Genomic DNA, 16,020 nt, shown 5'->3' with positions numbered 1-16,020 from the left:
CCCCACCCCACACCGCCGCACTCTACCCAGGTGGTGGTGGCGCATTTGTGTCGCCAGGCAGGCGGAAACTTGACCTAACTGAAATGAAACTGTATTAAAATAAGTACCTGGAATTGGTTTTGGGAACGGAGAAGAGACCCTTAGTTAAATTATTGAAATTTGTGTAAAGGATTTTTTTTTTGGGGGCGGTGGAATTAGACCTATCAAAACGAAATAACTCCCCAAACTTTAGTAGAAAACCAGTGTCATGTCATGAAACAATCCTGTTTCTGAAAATTCCGTTCCTAAGTATCCAGTTTAGAGCTGCTTTGAAACTTAGGTTCAAACATCATTAGTTGTTTTCTTCATTTTCTGCCTTGTCTCTCCAGAGCTATTCCACACGGAGCGCTCGCACGTCCGGACGCTGAAAGTGCTGGACCTGGTGTTCCGGAGACCCATGCTGGAAGCTGGACTGCTGTATGACCAGCAGATGGACCGTGTCTTCAAGAACCTGGAGAAGATGCTGGAGCTACACAGTAATATTAATAACTCCTTTAAAGCCAAGCGCAAGGAGAACCCTGTTGTTGGTGAGGTTGGAGACTTGTTACTGAGTTTGGTAAGCAATTCCCTACTTTTGTGGTTTGTCATTGACGATTGAAGTTTTGGGTTTACCATTTATTTGTTGATCATTGTTCTACTATCTTTTGTACAGTTTGATGGCCCTGCTGGCCATGAGTTTGAAGTAGCAGCTGGTACTTTCTGTGCACGGCAACAGATATCCTTAGAGACTCTGAAAGATCGGCGCAAGAAAGAACCAAAATTTCATAATTTCCTAACAGAAGCTGAAGCTAACCCAATGTGCAGGCGACTTCAACTGAAAGACATATTGCCAGCTGGCATGTTGCGGTTAACGAAGTATCCTCTCCTATTTGAAAATCTATTGAAGTATTCATCAAATCCAGATGATTCCTTTTCGCCTGAGTATGTCAAAATACAAAGGGCTCTGGAGAGAACAAAGGAAATTCTGAACTATGTTAATGTAGCTGTTAGAGAAGCTGAAGATAATCACAAGCTTGTGGGAATACAGAAACGTATTGACCGATCAGCATTTGATAAATCTGATGGGTGCCAGGAATTCCGGGTAACTACTTTATTTCTCTTTTGCTTTTTTCTCTGTCGCATTTTTAACTCTTTTATAAGTTGTTTTTATTTCTGGTATCTATTTTTGTTTTTATGATTTCAATTATTTCTTTTAATTATTAGAACCTGGATATTACAAAACATAAGTTAATTCATGAGGGTCCCCTCAACTGGCGCATTGGGAGCAGACAGAAATTTGTAGATTTGCATGTACTACTTATGGAAGAAATCATCATATTACTGCAAAGACAAGATGACAAATTTATTTTAAAGTATTACAATGTAAATTCAGGAGGCGCAAGCTCTAATGAGCGCGCTCCAACTTTGTCCCCGATAATTAAAGTGTCCACTGTATTAGTGCGGCCAAATGCTGTTGGTATGTAAGATGCAAGTTGTATTGTTTCATTCTCTGCACTGCTTTGTATTACAGCTCTATGGTTTATAAATCACTGTATTTTTTAAACCAATAACTGAATAGTTACTAATGCTAATTTACTCAATTTTCAGACAAGAAAGCGCTCTATTTAGTAAACACTTCACATAACGGGGCACAAATTTATGACCTTGTAGCTTCTTCCTCTTCTGAAAGAAAAGTGTAAGTTCCTTTTTAGTATGTGTCAAAATCCATTCTGCTAAAGAACTTTTAAATCAACAGTTATCAACTTTCCAGATGGTTTCGTCGAATATCAGAAGCTGCTGAAAAGTATAAGAAAACTGATAACAGAAGTCGCAGATCTGAAGTCTCCAATAATCAGCCAGATGAATCGATGGATGGTGATAAAGACAAAGTGTAAGTGACCCCTTCATCATCTTAGATCTTACCTAGGCTTTTTTTAATTTTGTAATGACTGGAATTTTACCCTTTTCCAGTCCTGATGATGTTCCTCAGAGTTGTCCTGAGGATGATACATCTGTTTCGGATAAACATCCTGGTGATGCATTATCAACCAGTACCCCTGTTGCAAGTGGCAATATTCAAGGTCCCCAGTCATCATCAACACCCAAAACACCTACTGGTGGTAGGATTAAATATTTTATCCTTTGAGATTAAAGTTTTTTTTATGAAATTGCGATATGTACTACAATTACCCTCTCTTTTGATACAGATTCCGTTGTTTCACCCTCGTTCCATAGGAGGAGTGAGCCCTTAAGGCTTACAACTGAAGAGAATGCTCTCATTGAACCGTCAGAAGTAAGAGTTTCACAACGGTCTGTCCTAACTGCGGAACCAGTTCTTACTCCCATAGGTAAGTCTGCCAATCTATAGAAACATGCAATACCAAACACTTAATCTGCAATGTTTTGAATCACTAACTATTATCTGTTTGTGTATTTTTCTCAAAGAGCGATTAAGAAGAAAGGATGAAGCCGTTCGTCAAGCTCTCTTGGAAAAGCAGCAACTAGTTGCGGATATTCTACATGTTCCGCGGGAGGAGTTTAGCACTATTGCTGAAATTGCTGCTCAGCCCAGCCATGACAAGGAAGCAGCAGAAGTTGTGCTTGCTGCTATTAATCAAGGTAGCGTGTGTGGGATGTATGAAACTGGCTCTCTATTTTTATCTTCAATTCATTAATTGGTTTTATTTTTACTCCTTTCAGTCAATTTGTTATCGTCGGTTCTAAATGAGAGTTTACGAGTATCAGAAGAAGACACTGTAGTGGCATCTGTAGGATCCTCCCCGCGATTGGATCGGCGATCAACCTGCATGCCAAGTGTTCCAATTGATCGTTTAATAGATGTGTCTTCCTCAATTGGAACTCAATTAACACAGTTGTTGAAAATGATGAAAGAGAGAGACGAGGAACGAGAAAGATTGAGACGTGAACTTCAAAGGTGTCGAGAACAGCTTCATGTGATGCATGAAAGTCAAAGGAGAGAAAAGGCTGAATCACAACCCAACACTCCTTCTGATAATGAAATAACAGGTGGTGAAGGAAGCTCCAATCGGCTTTCTAATGAGTGGAACAATGATGTCTCTGAAGGTATGAGTCTAGACCTATAATATTTACTTTTTTGGCTCTGGGATCAATCTCATATAATCTTTTAAAACTTAAGTCTTGGAAGAATTACTTCCAAGGCTGTCACTTGCAGGGGAGACTGAAACAGAATCGGGACAGGACAGTGCAGCATCTGTGGTTCTGAAAGAAAAAGAGGTAAGCTTTCTAATAACTCTCCTCAAATATTCCAATACTTTTCAGTATCAGTAATTCAAAAAAAAAATATTCAGGAGGAGGATGGAACAACTGACTGCGGAGCAGCTGAAAAAAGAAGTGGTGTGAATGAGAGTGAGGGCAGTCCACACTAGTCATTCACAAGAGGAAGAGTCTCAAGGTCAACCAACTATCCTATTCATAAGTTAGATGCAGGCATTTATAAAACTGGAGTCTTTATCTCCTTAGCAGCTCTCAGTGCCCCGGAGCTGAAACTAGTCTTAGCATCTCTTCTGAGTATCAAGTACTTAGTCTTTAGGGTGTGGAATTCTCAAGCATTGTTATTGTTACTAATTCAATGCACTATTTTACCTGTAACTGTTGCACCTCTCCTCTGAAATTGTTACACCTAACATTGTCACAAATGTTGATTTCATTTGGGTGCAACATTACAAATTTAAGTGACATGTAGAGAGAGAAACTATTTGTAGATAACTGTTAAAATCTATTTTAAGTGTCCTTTGTTATTGCTTACCAGTGTGCATATGTTTTCAATTGAATATCATTTTTAATCAATTTCATCCTAAGTTTTCCATTGCAAAACTGTGATACTGTGCATCAGGAGTGTGATGTGTATGAGGAGAGACTTTTGGGAAAGCTGTTGTATTCTTTGGTGTGATATCATTTTGTTTCTTTTTGTGTATTTATTTAATGGGAAATCTTATTGTCGTGCTTGTGTTAAAATCATGTTTTTGTTTTGTTTTCAATGAAATATTTCAGAGTTGAACAGTCGGGATGTGTTGAAGTGAAAATCAATTCACATACTTGAACTTTTTAACAGACATTCTTCTGGTACTTGTTCATATTTCCACAATCTTTTTTCCCCCTTTTTCAGATACAAGACAAAAATTAGTGCTTGAATATTCTATCATAACCTTAGACATTCCAATATTAAACCCTAAGGTTCCGATTAAAGTTCTTTGGAGCTCTGTTCAAGTAGTCCCAGCTAAATCATTAAGTTCTTTGCCATCAGACAGACATTCGTAAAATGATAGAATTTATTTCAATTGCATATCTAGTTATATATGTTACGAGAAATATGAATTTGGTACTTAAGTTCTGAACTGATGTCTTTATTCTGTTATTTCCCTGTTTGTATCAACTGTTCAGTTACTTCTACTTTTAAGAAAATCAATGTTAAAATGAATTTTGTTTTTTTTAAATCAACGTTTTGAGTCTTAACTTGTTTCTTGACTGATCAAGTTTTAATAATGGCCTATATTATCCTAAATTTCTTGTCTTTGTTTTATTATTTCTATTTTGAGTGAGTCTTTTGGGAACATTCAATAACTCTTATTCTTAATTCCACAATTTAAAATATGTTCTATTTTCTTGTTCTTTACCTGTAAGATGTTTTCACAGATCTATGTGCAAAGTTTAGTAATTATCTTAAATTTATTTTTTTATTTGTGAAAGTATTGTCCTTTCATATATATGAACTTGCATGTAAAATTAATTGCTTTTTGCCATATATCTGAGAGTTCAGTTGGCAAATTTGTGAACGTCGACTGTTGCTTTTAAATTAAAATTATCTGCAATGACACTGTATTTTAGTAAATCTCTTAGTTGAAATTTCTTAATTCTGACTTTTAGTTTTGAATTGTTGGAGTCTAGTCACATGCTCTTTGCATGTCTAGTGTGACTCTGCATTTGCCAAGTCACACAGTCTCATTTACCAGCATTTTTGCTCTATAATTTGTGTTACAAATGTACCTAGCATTTAAGCCAAATGTGACTGTAAGTTTCAATTTGGTTACATTTATGAGCATTTCAATCATTCAATCTGATGTTTTTAGGAATCCTATTCTCAGAAAACAAGAACTGTCAACATTGATTCAAAGATGAGGCAGAGAGGTGAAGTAGCATCCGTACTATCATATGCTCTCTCTAGTTTGCACTTGTTCATGCATAATCAAATAATCTTAAAGTTGTGGTGTTTCTATCCATCTCAAGTCATTTTGTGATTCATGGTTTTTTAATGCTATGACAATTACAGAGATGAATGGTATTGAATTGTAAATGATAAAGTCATTCTAGAAGTAATATTCCCATCAAAACAAACTGAAAATCCAAAGATGCAAATGAATATTGTTGTTCTTTAGTGTTGTTAAAGTAGTTTATTCATCATTTATCTATGTGATTCCAGTTTTTAAATTATTGTTAGTTTAAACAGATTTTAGTTTGACAAAAATCAAGTGGTTGGAGCTACTGCTCTCTTGCTTCTGTAAATTGTAAAGTAGATGAATATTACACTTGCATACTTGTACTTTGTTTCCCTGTGGTGTCTGTGGAAGTCCCAAGACAGCTCCAATTACTGTACCATCTGATTAATTTTAGTATTATCGCACTCAGCTGCATTGAAAACCATTGGCAGATTGATTGGCACCATGATAGTAAAGATCAGTATTGGTTTGGCTTGACACTAATGCTTACAGCCCCTATTCCAGTGAAGCTGATTTTAAAATATTATTAATGTATTAGATCTTTGTATATTATGTTGAATAAAAGAATCAGCAAACAATTTCCTGAACTTTAAGCTCCTCTTACAATAATCAGACTTACATTTGTTGAGGGTACCATACTTGATTAAAGAAATGTGTAAAAGGCTAAATTGTACAGTATTCATATATGGTCAAACAAAAGAAATCACTTTTATTGATCACTTGTATTTGAAGATTCAACATTAGCTGGTGATTGAAAATCAATAATTAAACTAGCCCCATCAATTACTGTATCAGCTTCAAGTAACTTTTGTAATTGTATAGACATATCTTCACACAATATTTCACCACTCATGTGAAAAAGGCGGAGTTTAGGTGATGATGGATTAGGGTCAGTAATAATTTTGCACTGATCTCCAATTTCATCGACAACTCGACCTAAAGGCCATTCTTTGTTAACAAATACTGCCTTGCTTTGAGGCTCTGTGCTTCCGTTGGGAATCCAATGAGCAAGAAAGTATGTTCGAGAGGAGATAGGCACATTTTTCCGCCCTGTAGCTTTCTGCTTTATCCTCATCAGCTGAATTTTATTAGCAGTGTCCTTCTTTGTTCCACTTAATGCTCGATTTTTTTCTATTTTCTCATCAAGCATTTTATTGACAGCTTCTTTAGCTTGATTGAATTGTCTTTTAGGGGCTTCAAATCTTTCTCGGCGAGCCCTTTGTGCTTCCCTTCTGGGATCCATGCATCCATGGTGGCGATGTGATACACAAAAATGTTTTTTGCAATGAGTGCACAGCAGCTCTATCACGTCCCGCACATCACAAGCATCAGAACTGCACGGGTAGCTCTCTATGGTAGCCACTGCCTGATCATCAGAAATTGAATTGTCTGGCACGCTTGAGCACTCATGATTCATGGGTAATGAATGATCTTTGCAAAAGGTTTGGGAACAGTAGTTACAACTGATTGGCAGGAAATCCAACTGTGAGCAAGTGGCGACAAAGCATCGCTCACCTATCTTAGGCAGCTCCATTTTTTAGTGCTGGTCCTGGTTAGTTCTGGAGCGGCTGGGTCTGCTGGTCTCTCAGCACGTCGAGGGATAAGTCAGTCCACCGTTCCTCTTGTTTCTTCAATGTCATTTGCCAGTCTCCGTTGTCTGCGTCTGGATCTGGGAGCTCAGCAAGAGGCACTGAAATATCTTCTTGAGGTAACTTGTCCTCCTTCCACGCTGTGTCCACTACTTCTGATATATGGCCAACGAGAACTTGACTGTCAAGGCCAGTGCGCAAGTCACCCTGGACAACAGCCTGACTGTCAGTAGCCTGCAAATGGGCCATCAGTCATAGCACCTTAAACAAACAAAAGAGAACGTGAACAAAACGAAACAAAACAAAGAAAGAATTGAACGATCCTAGAATAGCTTTAAGAGCACCAGAAATAACATGTGAAAGAGAAGTTCAGTGCTATCGTAGTCGTCGAAGTAACTCACTTAAACTGTAAACAATATTATATAACTCCGTAGCTGAGTGAACAACCCTCGAAGACAAGTAACCGAACTTCTCTGAGCAAATAGTAAATAAATATTGCCGAGGTTAAGCAAAATGACGGAGCAGCCGAACCGGTTGGGGAGGGGGGGTGGCGGTGGCGGTCGGTGTCGGATGAGGCACATGGCAGATGTGTGAGTCGCTGTGATGTCATATGAATGTGAATCGCACGTTGCATCATTCAATATTTTCCTTCTGCTTCCATGACACTTTTGACAGTTCTCCCTATCTTTTTGGGGCTGATTTTGATGACATTGAAGATTTTGTACTAATTCTCGGGTATATTTCTGCAAACGATTGGACTTCCTCGAGGGTCATCTGAATGGGTGTTGGCGATCGAACGGGGAACAACGCTGACGCTCAACCACCTGGGGAGTTTTGCAACCTTATGAAGCAGTAAGTATGTGCCAAATGTTGTTTACCGATTGAACGAAGGGTTATGCCTAAAATATTTTCTTCGTAAAATCCTTAATTATGCTTTGCTTTTTAATTTTCTTGCAAGTTCCATTTATTAATGAAACAGCTACAAATCACTCTACACACCATCGGTTTATCTTCCACAGGCAATATCATATGCTTGAAAAATGCCCCAGTTTGATGTGATCAGTAGCTCAGGAGGTAAGCATTCCAAGAGCAAAAGACTAGGCTCTTTTCCTAGAGGTACAGCTGCTTCAGCAGACTCTGATACATCTGGATTTGGTCGCTTAAAGTACGAATTTGACTCCGATTCTACCATGCCTCCCATACTACGGTATGTCAAACCTTATTAATTCCTCCCTTTTTGGACTGTCTGACACTATTGACTTTGTTTTGTATACTGAAACCAAACATTTTCCCCATGATATAGGGCTCGGCTCCGTGAGTTATTTTCACAGATAGAGAGAGAATTTGAATCATTGTACACAGAAAATGCTCAGTGTGAGTACTTTGTGTTTACTTTTCCATTGATAAGGTCGTGGTTGTCCTGTGTCTATGTAATTAACTTTTTTTCTTTAGTGCAAGAGAAAGTGGATAATTTAAATGAAAGATTAGAGAGAGAAACGGCATTGTATGAAAAACATGGTATAGATTGCCCGGATTTTGAGCATGTTACTAAATCTGCTTCCAAATACAAGGGTATGTGCTCGTTTAATTAATGAAGTTTAATCTTAACGTATATTTCGCTTACCAAAGTTTTGTTTTATAAAATAAGGTCTTGGCTCGTCTCAAAAACTCAAAACAGCACATAAACTAAAAGCCCAGACAAGCAAAATAGTGTCAAGCTTTAAAGGCCCTACCATTGGGTGTTCGCTTGTGAGTCAGTTTTCTGGTCATCGTGATGGTGTGTGGGATGTTTCTGTCGCACGGCCTGGGCAGGCTTTGATTGGAACTGCATCTGCAGGTAATTTCTTACCAAATCAGTTATGCTCATGCAAAGGATTTCATTCTGTTGAAAAAATATTTCATTGCTATCTTTGATATTTTTAGACCACAGTGCTTGCATTTGGAGTGTAGAGAAAGGTCGTTGTTTACTTCAGTACCTAGGACACCAAGGTTCTGTGAATTCAATCAAATTTCATCCCTCGAGGGATTTAGTCTTGACAGCAAGCGGAGATCAGACTGCTCACATCTGGCAGGCTGCAGTTACATGGGAACATGTTGTAAGCTACTGCCTTATCAGAAAACAATCTTTTGAATTCATTCTTTTCTTTATAAATTAGTTTACATTATGTAATTCTGAGTGATTTAACTCTATCTTTAGAAGAAGCCATCTTCCATGGATGAAGATGATTCAAACTGTGATAAAGATGATTACGGAGCAGACGACTTTGCAGCTGAGCTGATGGATGGGTCGCCCTGCTTACGCACTCCGGTACGCGAACTTGTAGGACATTCTAATGCCGTCATGGCTGCTGACTGGCTTCCAAATGCTGACCAAGTTATAACTGCCTCTTGGGATCGTACAGCTTCTTTGTACGATGTTGAGACAGGGGAGCTCTTGCATTCGCTGTGTGGTAAGGATTTTTTATCTTTACTTATACTTAATTGTATTCCCCTACGATATGCAGTCAAATACTTATTTATTTTTAAATATCTATTTTATCAGGGCATGATCAAGAACTTACATATGCATCTTCACATCACTCTCAGCGTCTTGTGGTGACTTCATCAATTGATACAACTTTCAGGCTGTGGGATTTCAGAGAGCCCATTCACTCTGTCTCTGTGTTTCAAGGCCATACAGAGTTAGTATTATTTGCATACATTTTTCCTTTTCTTCTCACTAAATAATCCATCTATTTCATGTTTCGTTTTATTACTAAAATTCTTCATTCTTATAATATCTACAGGACTGTTACATGCGCTGTTTTCACTCGTGAAGATAAAGTTGTCTCTGGCTCAGATGATAGAAGTGTCAAAGTGTGGGACCTTAGAAATATGCGGTCACCACTTGCTACCATTCGTTCCGACTCATCAGCTAATCGTATTGCAGTATCTCCTTCTGGAGTCATAGGCATACCGTACGATAACCGACAAGTGCGCTTGTTTGACCTCAGTGGTAATCGTTTGGCAAGATTACCTCGATCAAGCAGACAGGTAAATAATTAATGTGTCTGTTATTAGCCTGTTAACTTGAATCGTTCTGACAAAAAATTTGTGTTTTTCTCAGGGTCATCGTCGCATGGTATGCTGTGTTGCCTGGGGAGATGACAAAGCAGATGGCTCCACAAACTTCTATTCGTGTGGTTTTGACAGATTAGTATTAGGATGGTCAATTCAACCCTGTAAAGAAAATTAGGTATATCATTGGTGAAAGTTATTTCAGCAAATAATTGTGCTTATTTTGTTGGGATTAGATTATCATGAAGGTTGATAAAATTGTTGGTTTGTCGAACTTTATTAAATCTAATCTGCTTTCAGAAGAAAAAATATGTACTCCAGCATAAGTGGAGAAATTTTAAAAATTTGGCACTATCAGGCTTGGGGGCATTTACATAAGACTGAAATTTGCAAATACCCAAAGTTGAATTGAATTTTCAGGATAAGAATGCTCTTTAATTTTTATGGCCGGGAAGTCAACCAAGACCAAATATTCTTTTGAGACAACATTAATTTTGTGAGACGCTTCCTTACTTAAGTTCTTGTCTTAATTTTTTTTTCTGCTTTAAAATTTGCGTTTTTGCTTTATTGCATTGAAACAAACAATGATTAGAAAGATAGTTACCAAGATTTTAGTCTATAGATACAAAAATAGAAATGCGTGAAGCAAACCTCTGGAGTTCTTATGTGAGGATTTTCAGTTGGGCAATACTGTTACCAATTTGTTCTTTTAATTTATGCCTCTGTGATCCTTGTGCTTCAATTTGAAGAAAAATGTTCTGTAATGGTATACAAATTACAATTATGGTTGTAAGGTTATTTTGAGTCTTTATTTTGAGCCCTGAAAAACTTACATTATTTCCTTTCTCGAAACTAATGAGATATTTTAATGATTGTGAATATATATATATTTGTTTCTTTAATTCATACAGGTTAGTTCCTTATTTTATTTTTTATGGAAAAGTAGAAATGTCCACCACTTAGGATCACAAAAAATTTGATGTAATGAAAGATTCTGTTGTTGCTGCCCCTACTCTGGCCAGCTGAGCGCTTTGCCTTCAATCTTGAGTCGGAACGGGTGGGTCGAGTACTTCTGCGGATTCTGCAGCAGCTGCCTGACTCTCTGCTGATACTGCTGCTCCTCTTGCCTGGCCTGCTCCAACTGCAGCCGCTCCTCCTGCGCCTGTCGATCCTGTGCACAGGCAGGGATGTCTAAATTATTTGCTGTTGTTTTTTTTAAATTTTTATTATAATTATTTAAACTTGCACACATAATCGTCACTCTATTAAAATGATCCGTGACGCGTGCCCCACCTTGAGCAGCTTCTGGTAGCTGATCTGCTGGCGCAGGTCGTCGGCGTAGCGCCGCTGCTCCTCGGCCTTCCGCCTCTGCAGGTCGGCCGCCAGCTGCAGGTTGTCCTCCCGGCAGCGCCGCACCCGCTCCGCCTCCTCCGCGGCCTCCAGCGCCTCGCGCGCCCGGGCCATCTGCGCCGTCTCCAGCTGCCGGCGCCGCCCCTCCAGCGTGTCCTGCACATGCACACCGACATGCACCGCACTCGAATTTTGTTGGGTGGGGTACTTTTACCACTGCATTTCTTTTGTTTTGAGCGTTCCAGATAAAATTAAAATGTAGACATCGTCTTTCCTAGTGGGCTAGGGGGTCGTCCACAATATACGCCCGGTTTTTTCTTTCTGAAATTCGGGGAACTGGGCGCCTGCGAGACTACGAGTAGGCCACCCCGCCGTACACCCGTGCACTGCAGGCAAGATGTTGCCTACCCGCAAGGCGCCGAGAGCTCGCACAGGCTGAACTTGGCAATTTCGTGACGGCAGAGACGGACGCACTTTCCGAAAAATCCCCTAGCACGGCTTCCCCTCCTCACCTGCAGCATGCGCTTCCGCGCAGCGTTGGCCCGACAGCGGCGCTCGTCCTGGTCGCGCTGTATGGAGGCGGCGTGCTCGTCGCGGATCCGCTGCTCCTCCAGGTCGGCCAGCTCCTGCTGCTTCCGCAGCGCCGCCACGTGCGCCATGAACATCTTCATCTCGGCCGCCGCGTCCACCTGAGGAGGGGGAGGCGAGCCGTCTGAGCGGGAGCCGGGCGTCGCGCTGCTCGCGGCTCGGGACGGGCTGCCCCGGCAGGAAGCGGACCGTCTTGGGCGCGGCTGCGCCTCGCTGCGCGCCCTGCTGCACGTCCTGCCGGGCGGCCCGCCTCGCCACCGCCTCCAGCACGCCCTGCTGCACGCCCTGCTGCACGCCCTGCTGCACGCCCTGCTGCACGCCCTGCTGCACGCCCTGCTGCACGCCCTGCTGCCCGCCCTGCTGCCCGCCCTGCTGCGCGCCCTGTTGCATGTCCTGCCGGGCTGCCCGCCTCGCCACCGCCTCCAGCACGCCCTGCGCCACGGCCTTGACCACAGCGTCGCGCGCCACCCGCCGCACGGCCTCGGGGGCCACCACCCGCGGTGGCTGCTCGAGTCGGTCCGCGGCGCCACCGGCCCGCTTGCCACCGTCGCCCATCAGCTTGGAGTGCATGTCCACCAACAGCTCCGGGCCAACGCTCTGGGCACGCGGTGGTGGGCCCCCCCACCGGTGCCGGACGCGGGAGACGGGAGGGTGGGGCAGGTCGGGGGTCGCGGTGCGGGGGTGGCCCGGCGGCTGACCGTACCGTCCCCACCCCTCCGCCCTCCGCCACGTCCTCACGACACAACGCTGCTGCACTTCAACTTCATACGTCGTCGTATCGTATATGACTGCTGCTTCGTTGAGAAAACGTGTTGGTCACCACTGACAAAAAAAACTTTGACTGTTGTCACTAAAATTGTGTTGTCTGCCTCTGATTTTGAGTGAGGGTCTAACTTAAACACGCCCAAAACGGCACGTCTTAAAAATCAGGTGAGGGGGTACTGAACACCACTCTGTTTCATAGATCAGGATGGTACGGGCTGCGCCATATACTCACCTTGGAGCGGTCCGCCTTCTCCTCCTGGATCTGCTGGCGGGCCGACCTCGCCACGGCCTCGTCCAGCGCCGAGTGGCCGTCGGCCTCCTCCGCCATGGCGCGCTCCCGCTGCCGGATCTGCTCCTCGAACAGCCGTTGCAACTCCTCCCGCTTCAGCCGCCGCCGCTCCATCTCTTCAAAAAAAAAAACACGGCGGGAAAGAAACTCAGAAAAGTCAGATAAAAATCATGGCAAAATCACTTCAAAAATCCGAAAAATTCAGAAAATCATAAATAATCAAGAAAATGAAGGGGAAACCAGAAACATCGGTGTGCTCTTTCATTGGAGCACCCCTGGCCGGTTGACCGTACCCCGCAGGCGCTCCTGGTGCAGCTCCTCGCGCAGCGCGTCCAGCCGGCGCACGGCCTCGGCGTGCTCCTCCTCGCGCTGCCGGTCCTGGCGCTGCTGCTGGTACTCGACCTGCTGCCGCAGCGCGTCGCACAGCGCCTTCTTGCGGGCCAGCTCCTCGCGAGCCTCGAGCTCCTCGCGCTCCATCTGCAGAGAGCGGGGCACGACGATTCTCACGTGGGGGAGCCGTGTATTTCGGTTCGGAAGGCCATAAGAAATGCACCCCGTCGTTATTTAATTTTACGCATGGAGTACATTTTTCACGGGGAAGTAGTGCTTTGAGGTCATGATAAAATGTGCCCGCGTAGATGAGCTTTTCCTCGATTTTCAGCGTTGCGCACAAGGTTCCGGCATGATGGCATCTCTAGCGCCTGCGAACTCGGGGGTAGGCAAACTCTCGACACGGGTGTCGTGCGGCTCTGCCTACCCGCCTGGCGCTCGCCCGCCCCGCACGGAAAAAAAAGAACTAGCTAAATTAGCTAATGCGTTCGCTAATATGGCCTTAGATTAGAATATTAGCTTTCCTAGCTAATTCCCAGCTAAGAAAGCTAAAATATTAGCTTTTACAGCTAGTTGCTTTATTTTGTACACAACTGTCGTGGCTAATTTATTAGCTCTCCTTGCAAAGAATTAGCTATGAGAGCTTATATTCTAGTCTAAGGCCATATTAGCGAATGCATTAGCTAATTTAGCTAATTCTTCACCTGCGCCTGGATGGTCTTGATGTGCAGCGCCTGCTGCAGCCGGCGCTCCTCGCGCGCGGCCTCGAGCTGCTCCTGCCGGTCCCGCATCTGGCCCAGGTTGACCTCCTTGCAGGCCAGCGTGAGGGCGGCGCGCTCCGCCAGCCGCAGCGGCTCGATGCGCTCGCGGTCCTGCTTCTCGCGGGCCTGGGCCACCACCTGCGGGCGTGTAGGATGTCCCCGTCAGCGGCGGTAAAGCGCAAGCAGCGTGCGAATGTCGCGCACCTGCAGGTGTGTGAATGTATCGAACACGTGTGGGAGTGTGAACGACATTCGTACGCCTTTAGGTGTGTTGAACGACATTCGTACACACCACGGTGGCACAAGAAAAGTGCGAATTTTAACGGAAAGTTGACACTTTCACCCACCTACAAGTGTGCAACATTCATACACTTGACTTTCCAGCGTATCGCGTGTCCTTACTTTTTTTTTACAGTGTCACCCAGGTATAGCAGAGCTGCACAAAATGTGCATTTTGTTGCCAATCTAAAAAGCGCCTAAACCGCGTGTAGGCGCCTAATATGCGCGTACGTACATGCGCCTAAAATGCGCGTTTCAGATGGGACATATCATGCGGTTCGAATGCAGTTTGCTTCATTTTGCTACCTGGGCAGTGTAACGGTAAGAATGACGACGGAGACGTCGGCTCTGGTTCAATTTTTTAGTTGAGACGCTGATGATTCGCCCGTTTCATATGAAGTAAGAGGGCTCGGCCCGGCTCGGCCCGGCTCGTTCCTCGTCAGCCGCGGCCGAACACACGCGCCTTAATGATCGATGTGGAATAGGAAATATCAGCCCCGGCGCTCGGCGCGCGCCGCCGACACGACGACGAGAAAAACTATAAATATCGAGCGGCTATCGGCGGCGGGAAGTGCATCAGGGGTAATCAAGACATGGATTATTTGTGGCGGCGCGCGGGGGCGGGCGAGCAGCGAACACAACCCGCCAACGCCGCCGCGCCGAGACAAACACTGTCGAAATCAACGGGCGATACAGGGAAGGGGTCGTACATTTACAATTCAAAGATTGTAAACGTACAAAAAGCACACATTCCACTCCTACCCGAGGGGGCTATGGCGCCCTCGTGGGCAGATCGGGTAAAGGCGCACCCGCGCGCTCCCGCGTCTTCTCTGAATCACCCGGCACATGCAAGACACGGATTATTTGAATTTGGTTCTCTGAACGAGACGGTTCTACTGCACGTGCACGTGCCTGCTGGCGCTGCTGCTCGGCGCGCTCCTTGAGGGCGGCGGTGCGCTCCCGGGCCGCCTGCTGCAGGTCCACGACGGCGCGCGCCGCCCGCTCGCTCAGCTCGCCCTCCATCTCGATGCCCTCGGCCGCGAGCAGGGAGCGCAGCCTGCAGACAGGAATCACAATCATCAGAGATCAACCGTGGACACCCTGGAATTTAGTATTCAAATAAAAGATCGCTCACAATTTAAGTCATTTTCGACGGGTGGGGTAGTTTTATCACGGCACTATACTTGAACTTGGTGTTGTAAGCGGAAGTGTTTGAGAGGGCATGATAATTGTATCCCCGTAGGTAACATTTTCCCGGTCGGGTTACTTTATTATGGCTTCTGAAAAAGCTTCCACTTTCAACTGTGAACTCGAATAGAGGGCCGTGAAAAAAGTACCCAACATGTGAAAATGACATATGGAGTGCAGTGCACACCCCTGATGACCTTTTGTTTGTGTTCTTATATCTAATTGCCAGTAAATTTCCTCCCTGATGAGCGTACTACTCACTGGTCCCTACGGCGCAGCAGGTCCAGGTGCACGGAGCGCTCGGAGGCGTGCGCCAGGGCGGCCGCCTGGCCGTGCATGACCTTGGCGCGCGTGGACTCCTCGAACTCCATGGCGAGCGCGAGCCGCTGCAGCTCCTTGCTCGTCTCCTGCTCGACGGCGGCGTCGTCCCCGGCGGCGCGCTGCTGGGCCTCGTACTGCTGCCGCAGCGTGTCCGAGCCCGGTGGCCGCATCACCTGGCAAAATTTCCAGAACAAGCATTTTACAAACGTCAATGGCAATTTCCCACACTG

At 44.3% G+C, this 16,020-nt stretch overlaps 4 protein-coding genes across 4 annotated transcripts in view; 2 read left to right on the top strand and 2 right to left on the bottom strand.

Moving 5' to 3' along the window:
- The window catches only part of LOC113205476 (rho guanine nucleotide exchange factor 12), a gene marked incomplete in the record, with an annotated part of 42,812 nt that extends 36,961 nt beyond the window's left edge, over positions 1 to 5,851 (top strand). The window contains 11 exon segments of the mRNA XM_052267666.1: positions 369 to 595; positions 692 to 1,120; positions 1,243 to 1,495; positions 1,627 to 1,714; positions 1,790 to 1,909; positions 1,990 to 2,138; positions 2,226 to 2,366; positions 2,464 to 2,637; positions 2,719 to 3,102; positions 3,176 to 3,273; positions 3,348 to 5,851. Coding sequence (XP_052123626.1) covers positions 369 to 595; positions 692 to 1,120; positions 1,243 to 1,495; positions 1,627 to 1,714; positions 1,790 to 1,909; positions 1,990 to 2,138; positions 2,226 to 2,366; positions 2,464 to 2,637; positions 2,719 to 3,102; positions 3,176 to 3,273; positions 3,348 to 3,425 — 2,141 coding nt within the window.
- Positions 5,852 to 5,957: 106 nt separating this feature from the next.
- Positions 5,958 to 7,429, bottom strand: LOC113205457 (AN1-type zinc finger protein 1-like). The gene is made up of 2 exons (XM_026421099.2): positions 7,264 to 7,429; positions 5,958 to 7,123 (listed from the first exon to the last, which is right to left on the bottom strand). Exon 2 carries the CDS (start codon positions 6,805 to 6,807, stop codon positions 5,983 to 5,985), a length of 825 nt encoding a protein of 274 aa, XP_026276884.1. The 5' UTR covers positions 6,808 to 7,123; positions 7,264 to 7,429; the 3' UTR covers positions 5,958 to 5,982.
- Positions 7,430 to 7,489: 60 nt separating this feature from the next.
- On the top strand, positions 7,490 to 10,717 carry LOC113205472 (WD repeat-containing protein 37). The gene is made up of 10 exons (XM_026421116.2): positions 7,490 to 7,714; positions 7,882 to 8,069; positions 8,166 to 8,236; positions 8,315 to 8,434; positions 8,511 to 8,699; positions 8,786 to 8,958; positions 9,060 to 9,312; positions 9,405 to 9,543; positions 9,649 to 9,895; positions 9,969 to 10,717. Exons 2-10 carry the CDS (start codon positions 7,903 to 7,905, stop codon positions 10,095 to 10,097), a joined length of 1,488 nt encoding a protein of 495 aa, XP_026276901.1. The 5' UTR covers positions 7,490 to 7,714; positions 7,882 to 7,902; the 3' UTR covers positions 10,098 to 10,717.
- Positions 10,707 to 15,960, bottom strand: LOC113205473 (trichohyalin-like). The gene is made up of 8 exons (XM_052267619.1): positions 15,731 to 15,960; positions 15,194 to 15,338; positions 13,946 to 14,140; positions 13,205 to 13,388; positions 12,855 to 13,027; positions 11,782 to 11,958; positions 11,213 to 11,425; positions 10,707 to 11,090 (listed from the first exon to the last, which is right to left on the bottom strand). Exons 1-8 carry the CDS (start codon positions 15,958 to 15,960, stop codon positions 10,929 to 10,931), a joined length of 1,479 nt encoding a protein of 492 aa, XP_052123579.1. The 3' UTR covers positions 10,707 to 10,928.
- Between the last annotated feature and the right edge of the window lie 60 nt (positions 15,961 to 16,020).

Source organism: Frankliniella occidentalis, unplaced genomic scaffold (assembly GCF_000697945.3).
Source record: "Frankliniella occidentalis isolate FOCC.00 unplaced genomic scaffold, Focc_3.1 Scaffold56, whole genome shotgun sequence".
In the NCBI taxonomy this organism is placed as follows: Eukaryota; Metazoa; Arthropoda; class Insecta; order Thysanoptera; family Thripidae; genus Frankliniella; species Frankliniella occidentalis.
The sequence above is the reverse complement of the archived record's forward strand: the minus strand, read 5'-3'. Positions and strand labels throughout refer to the sequence as shown.

What these genes read in the sequence shown, in the direction of transcription:
- LOC113205457 (XM_026421099.2), bottom strand. Translation starts at nt 6,807, where the DNA reads ATGGAGCTGCCTAAGATAGGTGAGCGATGCTTTGTCGCCACTTGCTCA.
- LOC113205472 (XM_026421116.2), top strand. Translation starts at nt 7,903, where the DNA reads ATGCCCCAGTTTGATGTGATCAGTAGCTCAGGAGGTAAGCATTCCAAG. An exon ending in ATCTGCTTCCAAATACAAGG is followed by an intron (nt 8,435 to 8,510) that starts GTATGTGCTCGT and finishes TTATAAAATAAG; the next exon opens with GTCTTGGCTCGTCTCAAAAA. An exon ending in CAGTTACATGGGAACATGTT is followed by an intron (nt 8,959 to 9,059) that starts GTAAGCTACTGC and finishes CTCTATCTTTAG; the next exon opens with AAGAAGCCATCTTCCATGGA.
- LOC113205473 (XM_052267619.1), bottom strand. Translation starts at nt 15,960, where the DNA reads ATGCGGCCACCGGGCTCGGACACGCTGCGGCAGCAGTACGAGGCCCAG. An exon ending in GCACCAGGAGCGCCTGCGGG is followed by an intron (nt 13,028 to 13,204) that starts GTACGGTCAACC and finishes TTTTTTTTGAAG; the next exon opens with AGATGGAGCGGCGGCGGCTG. An exon ending in GCTACCAGAAGCTGCTCAAG is followed by an intron (nt 11,091 to 11,212) that starts GTGGGGCACGCG and finishes GCCTGTGCACAG; the next exon opens with GATCGACAGGCGCAGGAGGA.